At 44.8% G+C, this 17,685-nt stretch overlaps 1 protein-coding gene across 1 annotated transcript in view; it reads right to left on the bottom strand.

Moving 5' to 3' along the window:
• Positions 1–11,372, bottom strand: part of EFNB2 (ephrin B2) — a 41,784-nt gene extending 30,412 nt beyond the window's left edge. Inside the window, exon 1 of the mRNA XM_024754025.1 lies at positions 11,100–11,372. Coding sequence (XP_024609793.1) covers positions 11,100–11,221 — 122 coding nt within the window. The 5' untranslated portion in view covers positions 11,222–11,372. The remainder of the gene's footprint in view (positions 1–11,099) is intronic.
• Positions 11,373–17,685: the final 6,313 nt, after the last annotated feature.

The raw sequence follows: 17,685 nt of genomic DNA, 5'->3' as shown, positions 1-17,685 counted from the left end.
CCACTGTAACTTTGGGGACAATACATTTCCTGCTCAGTCGCCACAAGCAGCCTGGAATGAGCTTGACCAAAAAACATACACAACGTTAAACGCCCTGAGTTATTCAGGCTGCTACTGAACTCAGGGACGGGAACTGGACCGTGAAGAGGTGAGAGGATGCCTGAGGCCCTGAGCTCTGAAAGGAAGGAGGACCTGGTGGTGTGAGACCCCCGAGGGCTGCAGGTGAGCAGACCCGAAGCCCTGGGGAGCCACAGGCTGCTCAGGAATCAAGAGCACCCCAGGCCCACCGATCCTCTGGCCCTGCTTCCTGAAACTAGCTGCTCCAAACTCGCAGAACATCAAAAGCCAGATGGGCTACACTGAGTGAATCCACAGGCAGGGAGCCAGAAGCCCAGTTTGCTGTAGAAATAGGCCTGGACTTGATTTGAGTCTTCTCAGCTCTGACAAGCTGGAAGCTGGCACAGATCCCCAAATCCAAAATAAAATGGCATTTAATTGTGACTGGACTCTAAAAAAGATGTCATGCTATCTCCTTAGCTTGACACACGCGTGGCATCGAACCTCATGGAACTCTCCTCTGAAACCTGACCTTGTCTTCTCCCAGCAAAGAAACAATCGGATGTTTCCATTTTATAAAGGAAAATGTTAAGAGTCAAAGGAATAGCATGCAATAAATGCATTAATATGATAGACTTTCATAACTATCTAGTTTCCACCGGGTAGAACCTCGTTATCAAAGATTCAAAGGATCCATTTAGAATCGCATGTCCATCATAGGAAAGATTATAAATCAAGGTGGACAAGGGAAGAATTATACGCCAAACCTTCTTTTAATCCACCTCATATGGACTGCTTTGAGCAGACACATGCTTCATTTAATTATGTGATTTCTAATCACTCTATGGAACAGCCTAAGAAAGAGAACTGGAGAATTACGAGGAAAGATCCTGGAAACAGCATACTCAGGTTCAAATGCAGACGGTACCCACTTATTAGCTATATGACTTTGGGCAAGATAATGAACCAGTCTCTGCCTTGGTTTCCCCATTGGGGATCATGAAAGTATCTCCCTCAGATGGTTATTATGAAGGTTTAATGAGTCAGTATTTGTGGAGCAGCTGGAACAGCCACTGGTCCCTAGTACGTGCTCTATACCACCATTGTTAAATGAAACAAACTGTGTCCACCGGGTGAGGAGGTTTCTTAATAAGAAACAGCATGTAACATTAATGCAAAAAGGCTACACTGCTCATGCCTATGGGTTGCCTTTGTGTATTCACTGAACAACCCAATCCCTTACTGTACCCTGCACATAAAGGGGATTCAGCCCAGGCCCTCCCCCATCCACGGTGGAGAAGCTGAATGAATTCAGGGTTACAAATGTTACAACAAAGCATCAGGGTAGGAAGCAGAGGAGAGAGCATCTAACTTGGCAGCTGAAGGGAAATAAAAAGGTGCCTCTTGTAGCAGAGAGGCCTGCAAGAATGAGTGGAAGTCTGGCAGCTAAGCAAGGTACCATATAACATCAGGGGCTTGAAAAGGTGCAGGCGCCATGGCATAATCTTTACTAGCATTTTATTTATTCTGTATTCGTATGTAGAAGGCAAACTGAGCCAGAGACAGGCACACAGTAGATGCTCAATTAACTTTCAACAGCAAGAGTTGATGTTTATTGGTTCATTGTGCTAAGTCCAGAGCTAAGGTCTTTAAATCCTGACCACAGTTTTATTGCTTTTCTTCAGTCCTGTTAGATTACTGTCCCCATTTTAGAGACGGGACAAGTGAGAGACACGGAGGATTCTGCTCCCAAAGTTACACAGCTAAAAAATGACAAACCTGGGAGTAGACTCATACAGCCAGATTCCACGGCAGTCCGCTTCACTAAACTAAAATAGCACTGGCCCGGCTCGCTTTGCTCAACTGAACTGCCTGACCTTTCCCATTATCAGCACAGGCCTTCTGAAAATCAAAAGGCACTGCTAATTCTCATGAGGATAAGGCGGCTGAAATCGCTGGGGTAGCTCTCCCACAAGAGAGCTGTTCATTTGTTCATTTGCGGGAATCTGTCTTTGAGCTCTGCTCAGACGTAGGAAATAATGTAGATTACAGAAGTACAATGTAGATACTCGCCTCTCTTACCTGAAATGTGTTTCTTTGACTTGCTCACTGTGGTTTTTGTTTCGGAGCTCTCCCTGGACCGCTGTCTCTCCTGCCTCAGTTTCCCCTCCCCCGGAAGGAACTCCACCCCCTTCCTTCCTCTGTTCTCACGGCCACACTTGCCATGCACCACGGCACAGAACGTGTTTCTTGCACCAGGGAGTCCCCCTACTCCCTTAGGATTGAAGTCTCTTGAGGGTAGAGACTGCTCTTCACTGTATTCTCAGAGCTTAGTGTAACAGACCTCACAGTTCGTAAATGCTTGTCCAACAAATCAACGAATTATCTACCGTCAACAATCAACCAAGCAAGAACGGAGGCCGAGAGTAGGGAGGCAAGGGCCACGGATTTCTTCAGGGATCCACAGCAGCCTCTAAGAGGATGATCATCTAATCTTGTGCTGTTACCCAAAAAAAGCTGTTACCCCAAAGAATTCCATCCAGGGCAACAGTTCTCAAGGTGTGGTCTCAGAGCAGCATCAGCGAGAGCCTGTTAGAAATGTGAATTTCAAGTCCCACCCAGACCTCAGGAATCTGGATCTCTGGGGGCGGGCGGCAAGCCTGTTTTAACAAGTGATTCTGATGCCCTAAAGTTCTAGAGCCGCGGGGCTGGAGGTAGATCTCCAGTAGCAGGTCATTTGTTAATGGGAGCGGCCAGAAACAGACATCTGGGCTGTGTCTGCTCTTCCGACTAATACTCATTGGATGTCAATGCTCGCCGGCAGAGACTGAGGACATGAAAGCATTCTGGTGCCTGCCTCTTAGGGATAGGCGGGGTGGTGAAGGGGATTAAGACTTGCATATGAATCATGACAGTGCCATGTACTATGTTCCTCCAGTGCCCTCGGTATTTAACTAAAGTGCTGTGGGATTACAGAGAAAAGATTTAAAGAAGTTATGTTTGATCTACACCATAAGGAGAGAGCAGTCATTTCAGGGAAATCGTGAACTTTAAGGACAGTCCATTCTCATGAAGATCCATTTTCCCATAGACAAAGGGGGATGCAGGGCTTAGGAGAGTCTGTTTTTATCTAAAATGTACCCCAAATATAGTTCTGGTAAGCTAAGGGAAAACTGGCATTTTCTAACTTCTTCTGCAGGTAGATGCATTCTGAGCGGGACTTGAACGTAACTGGCTCAGCCCCACTCACTCATAAGACAGTTCTCATTCAGGACAAATGTTTCAGACCACAGTGAGCCACCTTAACAGGGGGAAAAAGCAAGGACCGAGTTCAGAAGCATTTCAGCAGGTGGTGGTGTCACGCTGGACCTCGGGTTCCTCAGCTGGAACACGAGAGGCTGCAGAGAGGCTGGAAGGTGGCATTTCAGACACTGGCTCCGCAGGTCAGAGCTTCTGATGTGCACAGGGATATGTGGGTAGCACTCATCACTACTCTGGCGGGATACGGGAGTCATCAGTATGTGAAAAGCACAGAGTAACGCCTCAGAGGCAAGAGAGGCTTAACTAGCAAGTACTGGTAGAAGGATCCAAGGACTGTAATTAAAACTGGATGCAACCAAACGTGAATTGAGAAAATGAACTGGATTGTTTAAGAGTTTCATATAGAAAACATGAAGCAAATGAAGTTTTCAAAGCACAGTTCACGCGTAGCCTTCTGAATGCTTGCCCACCACTGAGTAGTTAGAACGTTTACCTACTCATGCTCTCGAGAATGGAAACAGCAAACTATTAACACTTCACTACTGCCAATTTTTTCTTTATATTTTGTTTGGAGGATTACTAAGAGCAGAAACAACTTGTTTCCCTTCAATGGAGCTTTCTCCTACTATGGTTTTTCATTTGAAAACAGCATGTCTGTGTCCAAAGCCACAAAATGCTTTGGACTAGAATTACATATTTGATATCTATACATCAAAAGGGAAATAAAGAGCCTCTGCTGATTCTCTGCAGGAGCCACAGAAATTGGTGCACCTGGCGTTCAGTGTGCACGGAAAACATTTCATAATTTATCACCTACTCTTTTCACTGGGTCGCCGGATCCAACCATCCTTATCCCTAATGCTCCTGCAATAGGCTCTTGCAGGTAGAACACAAAGCTACGTGTTGGACGCTGGTTTGTAAACAAGTGGCAGGACTTTCCTATATCATTTCTTTAATCATTTTAACCCTGTTCCTCATAGAAAGCTGGAGGCCAGGGCAATTCAGCCCCTCCTTTTGTCCTTTGCCTACCATAAATATGCACCAGTCTGGATCTGAAAGGCGGAAGGAGGCCGCAAGCTTGCTGGACATTTATCATGCTCTGTTCCCTGCTAACAAGCAAATACTTTGGCTGAATGGACCATTAGCAATCATTGTCAGATGTAGAATGCAAGGTGCTGGGATGTGACCAGCTTGTAAATTAGGGAGTGTCCGTTCTCTTTGATGAATCTGGACAAATGTGCTGGATCTTTTGATATGTTTTCTGAATTAAATTAGAAAGGAAGGTAAAGTAGCTGGCACTGGGTAGGGCAGGTCTCTGTGCAATGTTTTAAATGTTTTTAAGTGGTGAAAGCGACACAGTGATGACCAGAAAAATAGGCAACAAATGCAATAAATCCATAGCTCCAAACAGCTGAGTCAGCTCTCTGAGAATTAGCAACAAAATCCACGAAATGGGTCTGAAATAGAATATTTAGGATGTAGTGAAGATCTTCAGACACAGAACGTGTTCCTCTAGAAAGTTCCCATGTTCAGAGACCAGCCCTGAATCTCCTCCATCCACGCCAGCAAGACAGACACTTGGGGTGTTTGTAAGCTTTCAGTATTGTCAGCGTCTTAAGAGTTCAGACTTTCCTAAAGAAATGCTGGGACTTTTCTAAGGCCCCGAATAGGGGGCAATAAAGCACAAATCTCCTTTCCGGCTTGACGCAACTGCGATGCCACTCTGCCCCCCAATCACAGCTTCAATGACTGATTTTGGGTAACGACTAAAATGGAAAGTGTGGACGGCCAAAACAAAAGCCCAGCTTATTTACAAGGTTGTTCAGGACAGGGGGCAATAAGATTCAACAGCCTGGCGAGCTTCTGCTGTTTTTAACTTTCAAGCTGGCAGCACTCACACTTTTATAATCCTATCGTTTACACGAAGGGGGCCTGTCCCATTCAGCTCAATTCACAGGAGTGAAACACCATCTCCATTGGGCCCGTTGGTTTGGGCATATTGGATTACTACCAATTTGAGTGAAAACTCAATTCCCCCTGTTATTTTTTTATTATATGTTTTTTTCCAGGGTGGGAGAGACAAAACTCAGAGGAGAGCTCTCTGGAAGAGGGAGGGGGACAATGTATAATGTTTACCCCGGCTTCTCCGGGGCTGAAAGATGGCTGAAATCAAAAGGTCTGTGTTTTCTTTTCGGATCCCTCTGGGCCTACCTAGCCCCTCTGGGCTCTGTTCCTTCCCAGCAGGTCCCTGCCTGGAGCCTAAAGAGATGAAGGCGAGCACCGCCAACTGCAGCTAATCCTACAGAACGGCCGCCACTGTTAGGCCAGGAGCTAAAAAGGAAAACCTTGCAGGCCTGAACTAACTGCAGTGATCTGAAGTTTTAATCAGCCCCCAATCTCAATCTCTGGAAAAGGGAGTCAATGGAATCTACCTTTGCCATATTATCCGCCACCAATGAGCAAGAACTGAGCATCTTTTCTTCCCGGCTTCAACCATCCCAGGCCACAAGTGGGGCTTTCATACTTTCTAATCCGAGTTTCCAAGTCTGTGTGGCTCACACATAATAGCCAACAGCCTGGAGCAAGGGCCTTCCTTTCTACACCCTTTTCAGAGACATGTCATTGCCGACATCCAGCTAATCTATATGTTGCCATGGCTTCACCCTTTATCTGCCTTTACATCTTATGAACTGCATGGATTTACCACATTATTTTTATCTGAAAGACAGAAAATGGTGGTTTTATTGCCATACAATCAGATTACCGCTGCTAGTTTCTCTATGCCTTTTTACCATACTTCAATCAAAAGGGATCAGTTTCTTTATACTCTGCCCTTGATTTACATTACATCTGTAAAGACCCAGTCTGGGTTGTAATCCCCTTATTAACTATGACCAGGGTTGATTTGCCTAAAAATAAAAGCAAATTGTGTCAGACCCTTTCACTTTGTTTTTGATTCGGAACTACAAAATGGATTACTAAAGAAATCTTCAGAGTTCACACGGCTCGTATAGTACTGAATTTAAAATGAGAATTAAACAAGTCAAACAGGAGAGCCATGTCCACGGTTTACATTTTCCATCATGGGAGAAGGGCTGAATTGCTTATGTCTTTGTGTTCTTTGGCTTTAGAGAGACAATGAAGCCACAGGAGTTTTTCCAAGCTGTTCGGAACCCTGTCCCATACCCTACCCTTCCCTCTTTGCTTTTCTTCTACCCTTCTCCCAGCCTCATTCTAATTCCTCCCCCCCACCAAAAAAAATTAAAAATAAATAAATAAATAAAAACTGGGATGGGGGCAGCTCTTCCCTGAAAGAACTAATTCCCGACTAGAAGCTTCTAGTTCTATGGGTTCTGCATATTTTAACCAAAATATTTTAAACAGTTGAACACTCCTATTTAAGGCTCTACTCCACCACACAAAGGGCGAGCTCATAAGCAAATCTATGTAGATATATGATAAACGACCCGAAAAACAGGCTCTTTAGGTCAGCAGCCAGCGAAGGCGGAGATTGGGTGGGCCCGAGTATCATTTCAATGATTATTTTCCTTACAAGAGCCCTCCTTCTTTTTGTCTAATTTGCAGTGGGAGAATTTAAGAATAAAGTTTTCATGAAATGCTCAAGTAATGTCCTTCTTAGATTTTTTTTTTTCTTTTCTGAAGAGGGTCTCCAGTCTGTATTTCCTTCCCCCGCCACTCCTATTCCTGTGACGCGTCACTGCAGTCATGCTGGGATCTCAAATCATTTCCCATTAGGTGACCTTGCTGGGAACCGTTGCCAGATGGTGGGTGTCACCCTCAACCTCCCCGGCGCTACCTGAAGCATTTCAGTGCAAGGCCAGGTAGCGATGCCCCTCTGCGGGTAATTATCACGCTGACCCACCGACCAGAGGATTCCTCTCTGTAAATTTCCAGATAAGAGGGTTTACCGATAATTATTCTAAACATACCATTTACTCTCCAGCTGACTCTGTATGGAGAAACCATGCCCATCGGCAGTTCTCAGCTGGTCTGGGGCTTGATGGCTAATTTACCTGTCTCCCTGCTTCAGCCTCGGAGTCAGGGACACTTCGGAATGCTGGAGTCATTTGCATTTCTTTGCATCCTGGGACAAGTGTCAAGAGCTGCGCTTTGTGAAAGATTTAGAAGCAAGTGCTTAACAGAATCATCTTAACCTCCAGCTCCCGTTTCTGAGGCTCGAAGCTGTAATTGCTGAGGTTACAAAGTACAGTCCCTGGACACACGATTCCCAAATAAATTCTGTCCTCATCTGAAAAGACGGCTCCCAAACATGTTGTGCGACCTCCCGGCAGCCCCGTCTTTGTGCTCTCCCTTCTCAGTCGTCCCGTGGAACAGCGACAGTCCATTGCCTACAGTTTATCATCCTGACAAAATGTGAGGAATGTAGATGTGAAAGCACTAACAATTCCACCCCTTGGTGCTTTGGGCTTTTTTTCCTCTCTATATTAAAATCGACAAGATTAACCCAAACGCAAACTGGGGAGCACAGTTCAAGGAGCTATTCAATCCGTGCTGAATGTGCATTTGTTTACCTACAAAAATAAGAATTTCAGACACAATGGAAGGCAGGCTGGCTCATATATGGTACTGAATGGACTGTTTAAACAGCACTATCCATTGTAGTTTATTTTATCAATCTCTGACAGATCCGTATTTATTCAGAGCCTGACTGTGGTGGAGCCCATGTATTATAGGTTATCTGGATATTATCCAGCCATTCTTTTGTATCAAGGCAATCAATACCAGGAATTCACCATTATGTAGGGGAAAATGACCTGGGAAAAGCAAAACGCTTGGTTAACTAGTATATGGTGCCTAGGGAATCGCACCCCTAGATGTAAGATATGAATGCTCTGCTGAAATTTTCAACAAAGTCAGTGTAACTCACTCTAGAATACCATACCGATACTTTTTAAAAAAAGAGCCAACCCTTTTACTTTGGCAAAAACATCGTGCTGGAAGAAAATTGTTCTACTGAAATGCTAAGCCAGGCTTTGCTTTTCTCTCCAGAGTTAAAAAAAAAAAGAACCAAAAAACAGAAAAAAAACCAACAAACTACACAACCTGAATGGCTACAACTGACACAACTCTTCCGGAACCTATGGGTGCAGTGAAAACCGTTTCAGTATTTGGAACTTCTTCCCACTACTGCAAAAACTCTCCGGGGTGGGAGAGGCAGACAGTGTGATTAAAGTAGTTATGGAGACGGTGAATTTACAAAGGATTTTCTGGACCCTGTATCCAAACAGCTGCTGCACGCTCCCTCTGTCCACCACCTGCTAAAAAAGCTGACCTCGGAATGAAACAAATCTAATTACTGATGGCTGCTTCATTACAAATGAATTGTTCCACAGTCCCGAGGAACTGATGTGCAACTTCAATGCCTTTGATTACCTTCCTGCCACATCCCATTTACTGACGGAAACTTTTCCCTGGAAATAAACATGAAACTTCCCCAACAAACAGGCAACTCCTTGGCACCGGGTTTTTCTGGGTTTTTTTAATTCATTCTCAAACTGAGAAAAGGCTCTTTCATATCATTCCTCCAGGAAGAAATCTTTCTGATCTTTCAAGCTAGGATTCAGCTGCATAACTTTGTTAAGCAGACCTTTTCCAGGGGACAAATGACCCCTTCCTCTAGGCCAGCCATTACGTGCGAATTTTAAAAGAAATTCTACTCTTGAGGGCAGGAGCAGTCACGCCAACAGCAACATCGTCTGTACAGGGAGGGAGGCTTCTCCAAAAGCAGGCCTCCAGGAGGGTCTAAATCAGTGGCCACAGCTCAGAAAAACAGCCCGACCCTCACAGGAGGCTAGTGAGTAAATATCAGTGAGGAAATATAAGTCACTCCCTTCCCCCAGTGCACGAGGGAAAGAAGACATTCGTGTAGAAACCTTAGGCTGAAATAATGACTGCTCTACCTTTTTTTTTTTCCCCCAAGTAGGTATTTGTGATCCTACAAACCAGATAACGTCTACTGAGCTGAAGGGATTAATGGGAATTTCTTTAAACAAGATAGAAATGTAAAAATTAAATCCTGTTGGGGGGCGGGGAGGGAAACGCCAAACCAAAAACCGGCTCCCGAAGACGGTCGGCGAGCGAAAGCGCCAAGCGGGGCAGAGCAGGAGGCCTAGGGGGCAGAGGCGCGGCCGGCGCGGCGAGCATCGCGCAGGAAAGAGTGACCCCTGGAGGCAGAAAGCGAAGCCGGCGGCTCCGCCGGCTCCCGGCCCGACTCCCGGGCCGCAGGTCCCAGCCCCGCGCTTTCCCGCACCACCCGGCGTCTCACGCTGCGGTGGTGGACCAGAGCCGTCACTGCCGCGGCTTTCTCAGCAATTACGATGATCTTACACCCAGGGAAAAAAAAGAAGTCCATCCAAGATCAGGCTCCAGGGAAGGAGGCTGCATTAAGTAACTTCTACACAGGAGCAGTGTTGGGAAGTGCCAACCAGCATCCTGCAAGAATCTCTGTTTCATCCCATTTACAGCGGTGACGTCTTTCGCCCTTTAATAGGGAATTCTTGGTTAACATGTTGGTGAATCTGAAACTGACCACTCTTAAGAGTGGATGTAATTATTTAATTACGATGTGATCTTTAAATCGATCCCCCATCCCTTTATTTCTAAATCCAGGGCCGATTTACTCAACTTCAAATAGGTCATTGACTTTCCTTCTGACAAAGTAGGAACAGCCAGTGTTTTCATACTTTCCCCAAGCTTCCCAAGGTTAAAATTCCATGATTCTGTAAAATATTTTTGGCTAGGATTCGAAATGTATCCCCAGAATGAGGTAATATACAACCCTGAACGCACAGACGACTACGAGTCACGGCCATATATATTTATGGATGGATCGCCTCTTCTAAATTCTAAATGTACTCTGGTTGCTCGGACTGAAAACCTCCGCAAGGCCTGGCTTTCTCCCGGCTGCACTGTTTGATAAAAGCAAGTCGGATCCAAGGATCCCATTCCCGCCCAGGCTCCCCAAGCGCGAAGGCTTCAGGAGCTGCGTCGACTGGGCAGGGCCTTAATTAAGCTTTTGCAGACAGCGTCCCTAAAAAAAATCAAGTTAGCTGTCGGGACCACAGAATTCGGGGCCATCGGTTCAGAAGCAAAGGGAGAGGCCGACGTGCAGAGGGTTCCCCGGGAGCAGCCTAAGGCCCGTCTCCCGCGCGAGGAGAAAAGGGCCCGCTGCCCGAGTTGTCCCGAGCAGGCGAGCTCCCCGCGCAACCCCGGGCAGGCGGCGCAGCGCCCAGGCGCGCGAGCTCCGGGCGTGCCAAGGGAGCACAGGCTCCCTTCTCCGCGGTGCGCTTCACTGCCCCCGGCCCGCGCTCCGCCGCTCCTCAGGAGCGCAGCATCCCTGCCTCTCCGGAGCCCGCCAGCCCCTGCGTGCCGCTCAGCCTGTTGGTGGCCCGGCTTCCCGTCCTCTGGAGGAAGTGAGGGTCAGGCCTCGCCATCGGACACCTTCCCGGACGCGACACCCGAGTCAACAGGGCTTTTTTTTTTTTTTTTTTTTAAGCGCCGGGGAGCTCCCAGGGGGAAGGAGGACGAGGAGAGCGCCCCTTAGGGCCGGCGCTCCGGCTGGAAGGCCGAGCGGAGTCTCCACGAAGTAAAATGTGGTGGTGGGGGACCCGGGGGCGCGAGGAATCGAGGGTCCAGAAACAGGCTCCGAGGCTCCGCAGCCCGACCCTTCCTCCCGCCGGGACAGCGCGACGCGGCGGACCTCGGGGCGGCGATCGAGGGGGGTCGTGGACGCGACTTACTTGGAGTTCGAGGAATTCCAATAGATGGGCTCTAAAACTATCGATCTGGAAATCGCAGTTCTGCATAAAACCATCAAAACTCCCCAGCAGTACTTCCACACGGAGTCCCTCCTCACGGCCATGGCCAAGCCGCTCCCAGCTCCGCGCACTCCTGGCGTCGGAGGGACAAGGTGCGGGCCGGGAGCCCCAATCCTCTGGGCAGACAAGGGAGAGACTGCAGGCAGTTCCGGGGCGCGCCGAGCAGCTCCAGCGGGCGCCGAGGCCGGTGGCGCTCCCCTCTGGGCCCTCATGCCCCCTGTCCCGGGCGGCGGCGCGAGCGGCGCGCGGGGGAGCCCGCGAAGGAGACGGGCCTGCGCGTGCACCCGGCGCCCCCCGAGATGGTAGGGCCGGGCGAGTGGGGAGCGGGACAGCCCGGGGCACCTGTCCCCGCGCCCAGCACGCGCTCTCATTGCCCGGCAAGTGTCCAAACTTCAGCAGAGGTACAACGTCGAGGGCGAAACTTTCCCTGCGGAGCGGAAGGCAGTGGGCTTCCCGTGGGTCTCCCTCCTTCACTGCAGAGCCCCCTCTGCGTAGACTGGCTCACACCCCGCTTGCGCAGCCCTTCGCCGCGCCCACCAGGCCTCTCAGTGATGTGTTTCACACCTGGTTTCGGTACCGAACGTCGGCTGGGGCCCGAGCTAAGTCAGTGGGGCCGGGAGACGCAAAACGACCCCCGGGGACGCGGCGCCAGCGAGGCAGCCGACTCCCGGGGCGCGGCCGCCCGGGCCCCGCTCCCTCCGCACCTCGCTTCCCGCGAAGGCAGCACCTCTCCCCCGAGTGCACGGCGGCACACCCGCGCCCGCCGCGGGATCTTCTCCTTAATTAGCCTCCGGGCCGCGCTCATACCTCCCCAGAGTGACCGGGAATTTAGGGGTGACCGTGACGAATAGCGCCGAAACAGGGAGGCGGCAGGAATTCTTCCATTGGATTCCCGGCGAAGCGCCTGCCTAAGAGCCTCTGGGACGAGCGCCACCGCGCCGCCGCTTCCGCGGACCCACAGCGCCCACTAGCGGCCGGCCTGCGCGCTCTGCCGGCGAGAGCACGACTCTTCGGGCCACCCGGACCCAGACCCCGCGCAGCTAACCGCGTAGAGGGTCCGAAGGAGGGTCGGCAGAAATGACCTGACCCACAGCAGGGAGAGCTCGGCACAAATCAGGCACAGTACAAATGTAACAGTTCTCATCTTTAATGTTTTAAAAGCAAAGAACCGGCCAGTATTCCTACAAATTCTTTTTGTTTTTAAGGCAAATTATCCACGAATTTAAAAGAGAAAATATATATGGTAAAAACATCTCGTTTAGATACTTATGTTTTCTTTTCACTCCTCTTTGTAATAACTTTTGTAGGGCTTTATGGGTGAGTTAAGTATTCGTTTTTTGAACATTAAACGTTAATGTACATTTTAACTGGGAATGTTACATACTTGTGAAGACTAGTTTGTTAAGACCGAAAACACTGAGGCACGCGAGGCACCGAATACATTCATATTATTCCAAGTATGTGAACGAAGAAAACAACTTTATTTTCTGCAGTTTCTAGTTTTAAATGAAAGCCTCCACTTTGAAGAAACATTTTTCTTTAAAGGCTCAAAGACAGTAAACCGATTCGAAGTCATCGTCCGATTCCCAGGACTGAAAAACCAGGAAGGAGCAGGCGGTATTATTTCACAAAGGCAAAAGAGTCGTTTTCTAATAAGCTTACAACATTTAAGGGATTCATTTGAAATTTAATATAAACCTAGTTTAATATACTCTTTTAAAAGAACTAAAACTGGGTGTATCTCAGTAGCTGTTTCACATTTAGCAAACCTATATTGTGAAATTTAAGTTGTGAACTCTTAGCACCTACATGCTCTCTCGCCAAGTAAACTAGAGGAAATAAAGGAAATCTGCATTGTCTGAAAATAACCCTGGCTCCCATTTTTAGTAAATCTGATACTCTCAAATCCAAAGCCCTTTACCTTGGGAAAAATGAAAATGTACATGTTTAAACTGCTTCCTTTTTTTAAAACAAAGTGTGTATTTGACCAAAAAATAAATCCCTACACAAAGATTCCTATTGTATAACTTAAGTGTGTGAATATGTATTAACTTACTTTCAGTAAATATAATTAGCTGTAGAAACTATGTGAAAAGTATCAGCAGTAGCAACTCCACTGCTCTTTAGAGTAATTTCAGTAATTAAAAGCATCACCTCAAGCCACTTGTATCTATTGTACATATATCATACGAGGAAAAAAAATCAGCAACATCGATCTGCGTGTACAAGACAAAGTTGAAACTTTAAATCCTCAGTCACATCAGTTGAATACCTCTTTGTATTTTTGTTTTACAATTGTTGGAGAAACGTGGTTATTTTTGCAAATCTGTAATTCTACCATCACATATTTAACCCGACATCAAAAAATGAGATTTTATTTCAGCAAAGAAAGTTACTTCAACTGTTTCCAGAGTTAAGGAAGAAATTTCTAAAAGCCTAATTAATAAAAATTGGGGGGATTTCAAAGACATAGCCAAGTATAAATGTTGATGGATATAAATTTGAATAAATGTAGAATGAGGTGGCAATTATAAAAATTGGATAGTTCCAGTTTTAAAAATAAGAGGGCAGGGCTTCCCTGGTGGTGCAGTGGTTGAGAGTCCGCCTGCCGATGCAGGGGACACGGGTTCGTGCCCCGGTCCGGGAAGATCCCACATGCCGCGGAGCAGCTGGGCCTATGAGCCATGGCCGCTGAGCCTGCGCGTCCGGAGCCTGTGCTCTGCAACGGGAGAGGCCACCACAGTGAGAGGCCCGTGTACCGCAAAAAATATAAAAAAAATAAGAGGGCAATGAATTTTGCCCAAATAAGTGTGCCTTACTAGTCAGGTTTCTGCCCCTTTTGAACCCATACGCAAGCTTTGGTCTTTAGAACTTATAGTTGTTTCTTAACATATTCCTTGTACAGTAATCCACTGATTCTAAGATGTACTTCGAAAGACATCTTTAACTCCTATAAAAACAAAGAACAAAAGCCTTATCTAAATGTAACGTTACACAAAGATTATTCTGCTTTATGTATGTTGATTAAATCTTGTCCAAGCCATGATCTTTCTACATAGCTGGAAGACTCTACTAAACTGCATGCAGTTTACCTCATACAAGTCACTGAAATTTTTAGAACTCTCCCACAAATGACACTTTGCTTGGTTTATTCCACGGGAAGACCTTTCAAAACAAGAGTAAAACTCTTTAGATCAACTTCGCCATACATTTCTGTCCATCTGCTTCTAAAATTCCTATTACACATTGTAGCACGTTAGTATCTACTTATTAGTTTGGTAGGAAAAGTATTAGTCATTACATGGGGTTCTTGGTCAAAAGAATCATTTTTCCCTTTGGGAAGTTTCTTAACTCATACCTTACAGACCATACCTATTCTTTATGGAATCAAAATAACCATTATTTTCCACTACAGTAATTTAAATCTCTAGCTCAAATTATCATTGCTTTTATAATGTTATTAATGCAAAAGCAGCCTATGTGGAAAGAATACAGGTTTGGCTCCAACTAGGTAGGGTACCTGGCTCAAGACCTCATTTCCTTATATGTAATCCAACCAGTTGAGAGGGCCAGCCATTTCTAGTCACCATTCCAAATTGGCCTAGGTAGTTCGGTGGAGATAAACACGCAGGTAACAGCTAGCTGTGCACTTTTATCACTCATTAACTTTAGCAGTTCTGTGACTCCCACTTTTCGGACTGATATGATATACATACTGTATGTTATAATAAAGTTAAATTCTGCTCTCAGCATATAAGGGGTATTACTGACAGCAGTCATGAGACAACCCATCTCCCATTATGGGTCCATCAAACCATTTTTGCTCCTTTATCCCACCTTACAATAAGCTATTCAACAGAGCCAATTGCAATTATATATTCCTTTGTTAATTCATGTTGTCATAAATTTAATTGATGGTGAAAGCCTGGAAAATGAGGAAGGCAACAATCATCATGCAAATGTATACAAAGAACAAAAAGCCCATTTTATTCGAACCCTAATAAACCAGGTTTAGTGATCAGCAGTTGTATTAATCTTAGAAGATACTGACACTACTGAACACACACACACCTTTGCCTGAGTGACAGTAAAACTACTGAACGTCGATTTTATTACTCTTTTACTCTGAAACCTACTGGCTTTAGACGTGGAAATATAAACAAATATGTATAAAAAACAAGACTGTTCCTGGAGGCTCAAGTAAGGAAAAATCTTCTTTTAAAATGAATTTCAATCATACACACACCAACTTTAATTTCTATTGGGCCCTCTGTATCCCCCTTCCATTGCTTCCTAGCTGCAAGTCAGTTACTCTATTAATTATAGATACACCATATATAATAGATCAGACAATGCCATCTAATCATCTAAAAACCAACTATGGCAAATCTGCTACAAAACATACAGTGCAGTGTTATTAGCAAATTACTGGCACCTCCCTATGGACAACAGAACGTTAAAAAACCAAACCCACCCTCAAAACATAAGAGTAAACAAGAAACGTTACAAATAACAAAGGTGATGGTGAAGAATCAAAACTGGCAATTCAACAAATGAAAGAATGGGGCCTCCTGCTTGGGCTTCAACACCCGTTCTAGATTTTTTACCTTCAGTGGTCCTTCTGCTAATTAATAACACTCTGGTATTTGTTTATAAGACTCCTGGATGGACTGGCAAGTCTCAAAAATTAAGATATACTGTTTTCAGAATTTCTTACGGCCAATACAAAACAGATGGATGGTTCTGGGGTAAAGGAGCAGAAAATTGGGACAAATGATAACAGAAGCTCTGGTTTTATTAACAGCTTTGGAGAAATTTTAGTTAAGAAGGACCCGAATATAAAACAAGGCATTAGAAACAACATACAGAGTTCAACTGGCCAGGATTCTGTACTTATTTTACCTCAGAAAATTAAAAAGTACAAACTTCCTTTTGCAATTTTTTTTTTGTAAACTATTGTTATTTTGGGGGGAAATTCTTGAAGTACTGGTGGCCATACAGAAAAGCTATGAACATATGTTACTAGCACAACTAACTCAGAAATTAACTGAGGACACAGAGAGCCTAATTTGCCACATCTTCGTAAGAGAAACTGGAGCAGTAAACCCTTAACTACAAACCCCTTCCCCTCTTTGCAAGCATTAAAGAGTCCTCACACATAGCTAATTTAAAGGTTTAGTTTATACAATTGATTTAATTCTGCAAACTCCACAATATAAATGGCAATAACTACATATATTAAATACTGTAATAAAAATAAACAGTCATTAGTTAATTCTATAATGCATTAAGAGCAACTTTAAAAAACAAATTGTGAATAAAGGCATACTTAATAAATTAGGGAACATCTGAACTGCTAATAGTTTGGGAAAGAATTTGAACTTTTTACAAAACCAGTGGAAACAAATGAAGAGAACAAATTACTACACATTGCTGTAGCACAGAAAGGATTGGGTGCGTTTTATTAACAATGACATCCTCTTTCCTGCAGCCTGACACAGGAACAGTTCCATTATCTGATGTGAGCCTCCAACAGCAAGCAGATACTGCAGCACGTTACTAAGCAACTTACTGTGATTTCACACTGTATGTGGCAGGAAGAAATTTTTTAAAAACGAAAAGGCAGGCATAAGCTGATTTCTAATATTTTTAAGTCCAGGCTACTCTCTTAGATACAATGTTTAGAACACTTGTATACCAAAACAACTTTTAAATGAACATTTCCAAAAACTTGCATATACAACTTAGGTACAATGGATCTGGCACCAAAAAAAAAAAGGTTACATTAAAAAAAAAAAAGTGTAAGAATCATGAAATAATTAAAGCTAACCTAAATTCTTCAGGTAAATAAAGTGAATGTTTTCGAGTAATAGTATCATGTTTACTAAAAGTCAGTTCTCACGAGTTCATGCCTATTTAAAATCCTATCTTTAAAGATATGTAAACCTATTTTATTGTTCCTTACCACAATGAGACTTATGGAAGAGCTCAAACTAAAGCAACAGCAGTTTTCTTAGCATGCACAAACAAAATAATCTACCATTTAGGCATCTCATGAAGTTATGTTTTCACGTTTAAAAGACTGAGCAAAACTGTCTCAAAAATACTGGAAAGTTTCTCTACTTTGATGACATATCTATGCATCTCAGGTAGCATTTTTATATCCATATCCTTTTCTTGAATAAATGTTTTAATACCAGTTCACTTAAACATATGTAAAGATAAATGAGGCAGATTTTAGTGTAGCAAAGTCATCCATAAGATATAACATGCAAAAACAAAACAAAAGCCTGTAAGTTTAAATGTGTTTGTTCCCCCAAAAAACGTGCAGGTACCCTACACTGAAGATGATTTGACTACCTTAGCCTTCTATAAAAGTACAAAGCTAAGTTCTTTCTGATGGCCCACTTTGAAAATAATCTAAAACAGTATAACTTTTTAGAATCATTCTTCTAGTCTTTATTAAGTATAATTTGTGGTAATAATACTTATATCCTAAAATAGAGGC

Source organism: Neophocaena asiaeorientalis, unplaced genomic scaffold (genome assembly GCF_003031525.2).
Source record: "Neophocaena asiaeorientalis asiaeorientalis breed wild unplaced genomic scaffold, Neophocaena_asiaeorientalis_V1.1 scaffold684, whole genome shotgun sequence".
NCBI lineage: Eukaryota > Metazoa > Chordata > Mammalia > Artiodactyla > Phocoenidae > Neophocaena > Neophocaena asiaeorientalis.
This window is presented reverse-complemented; position numbering and strand designations above follow the sequence as displayed.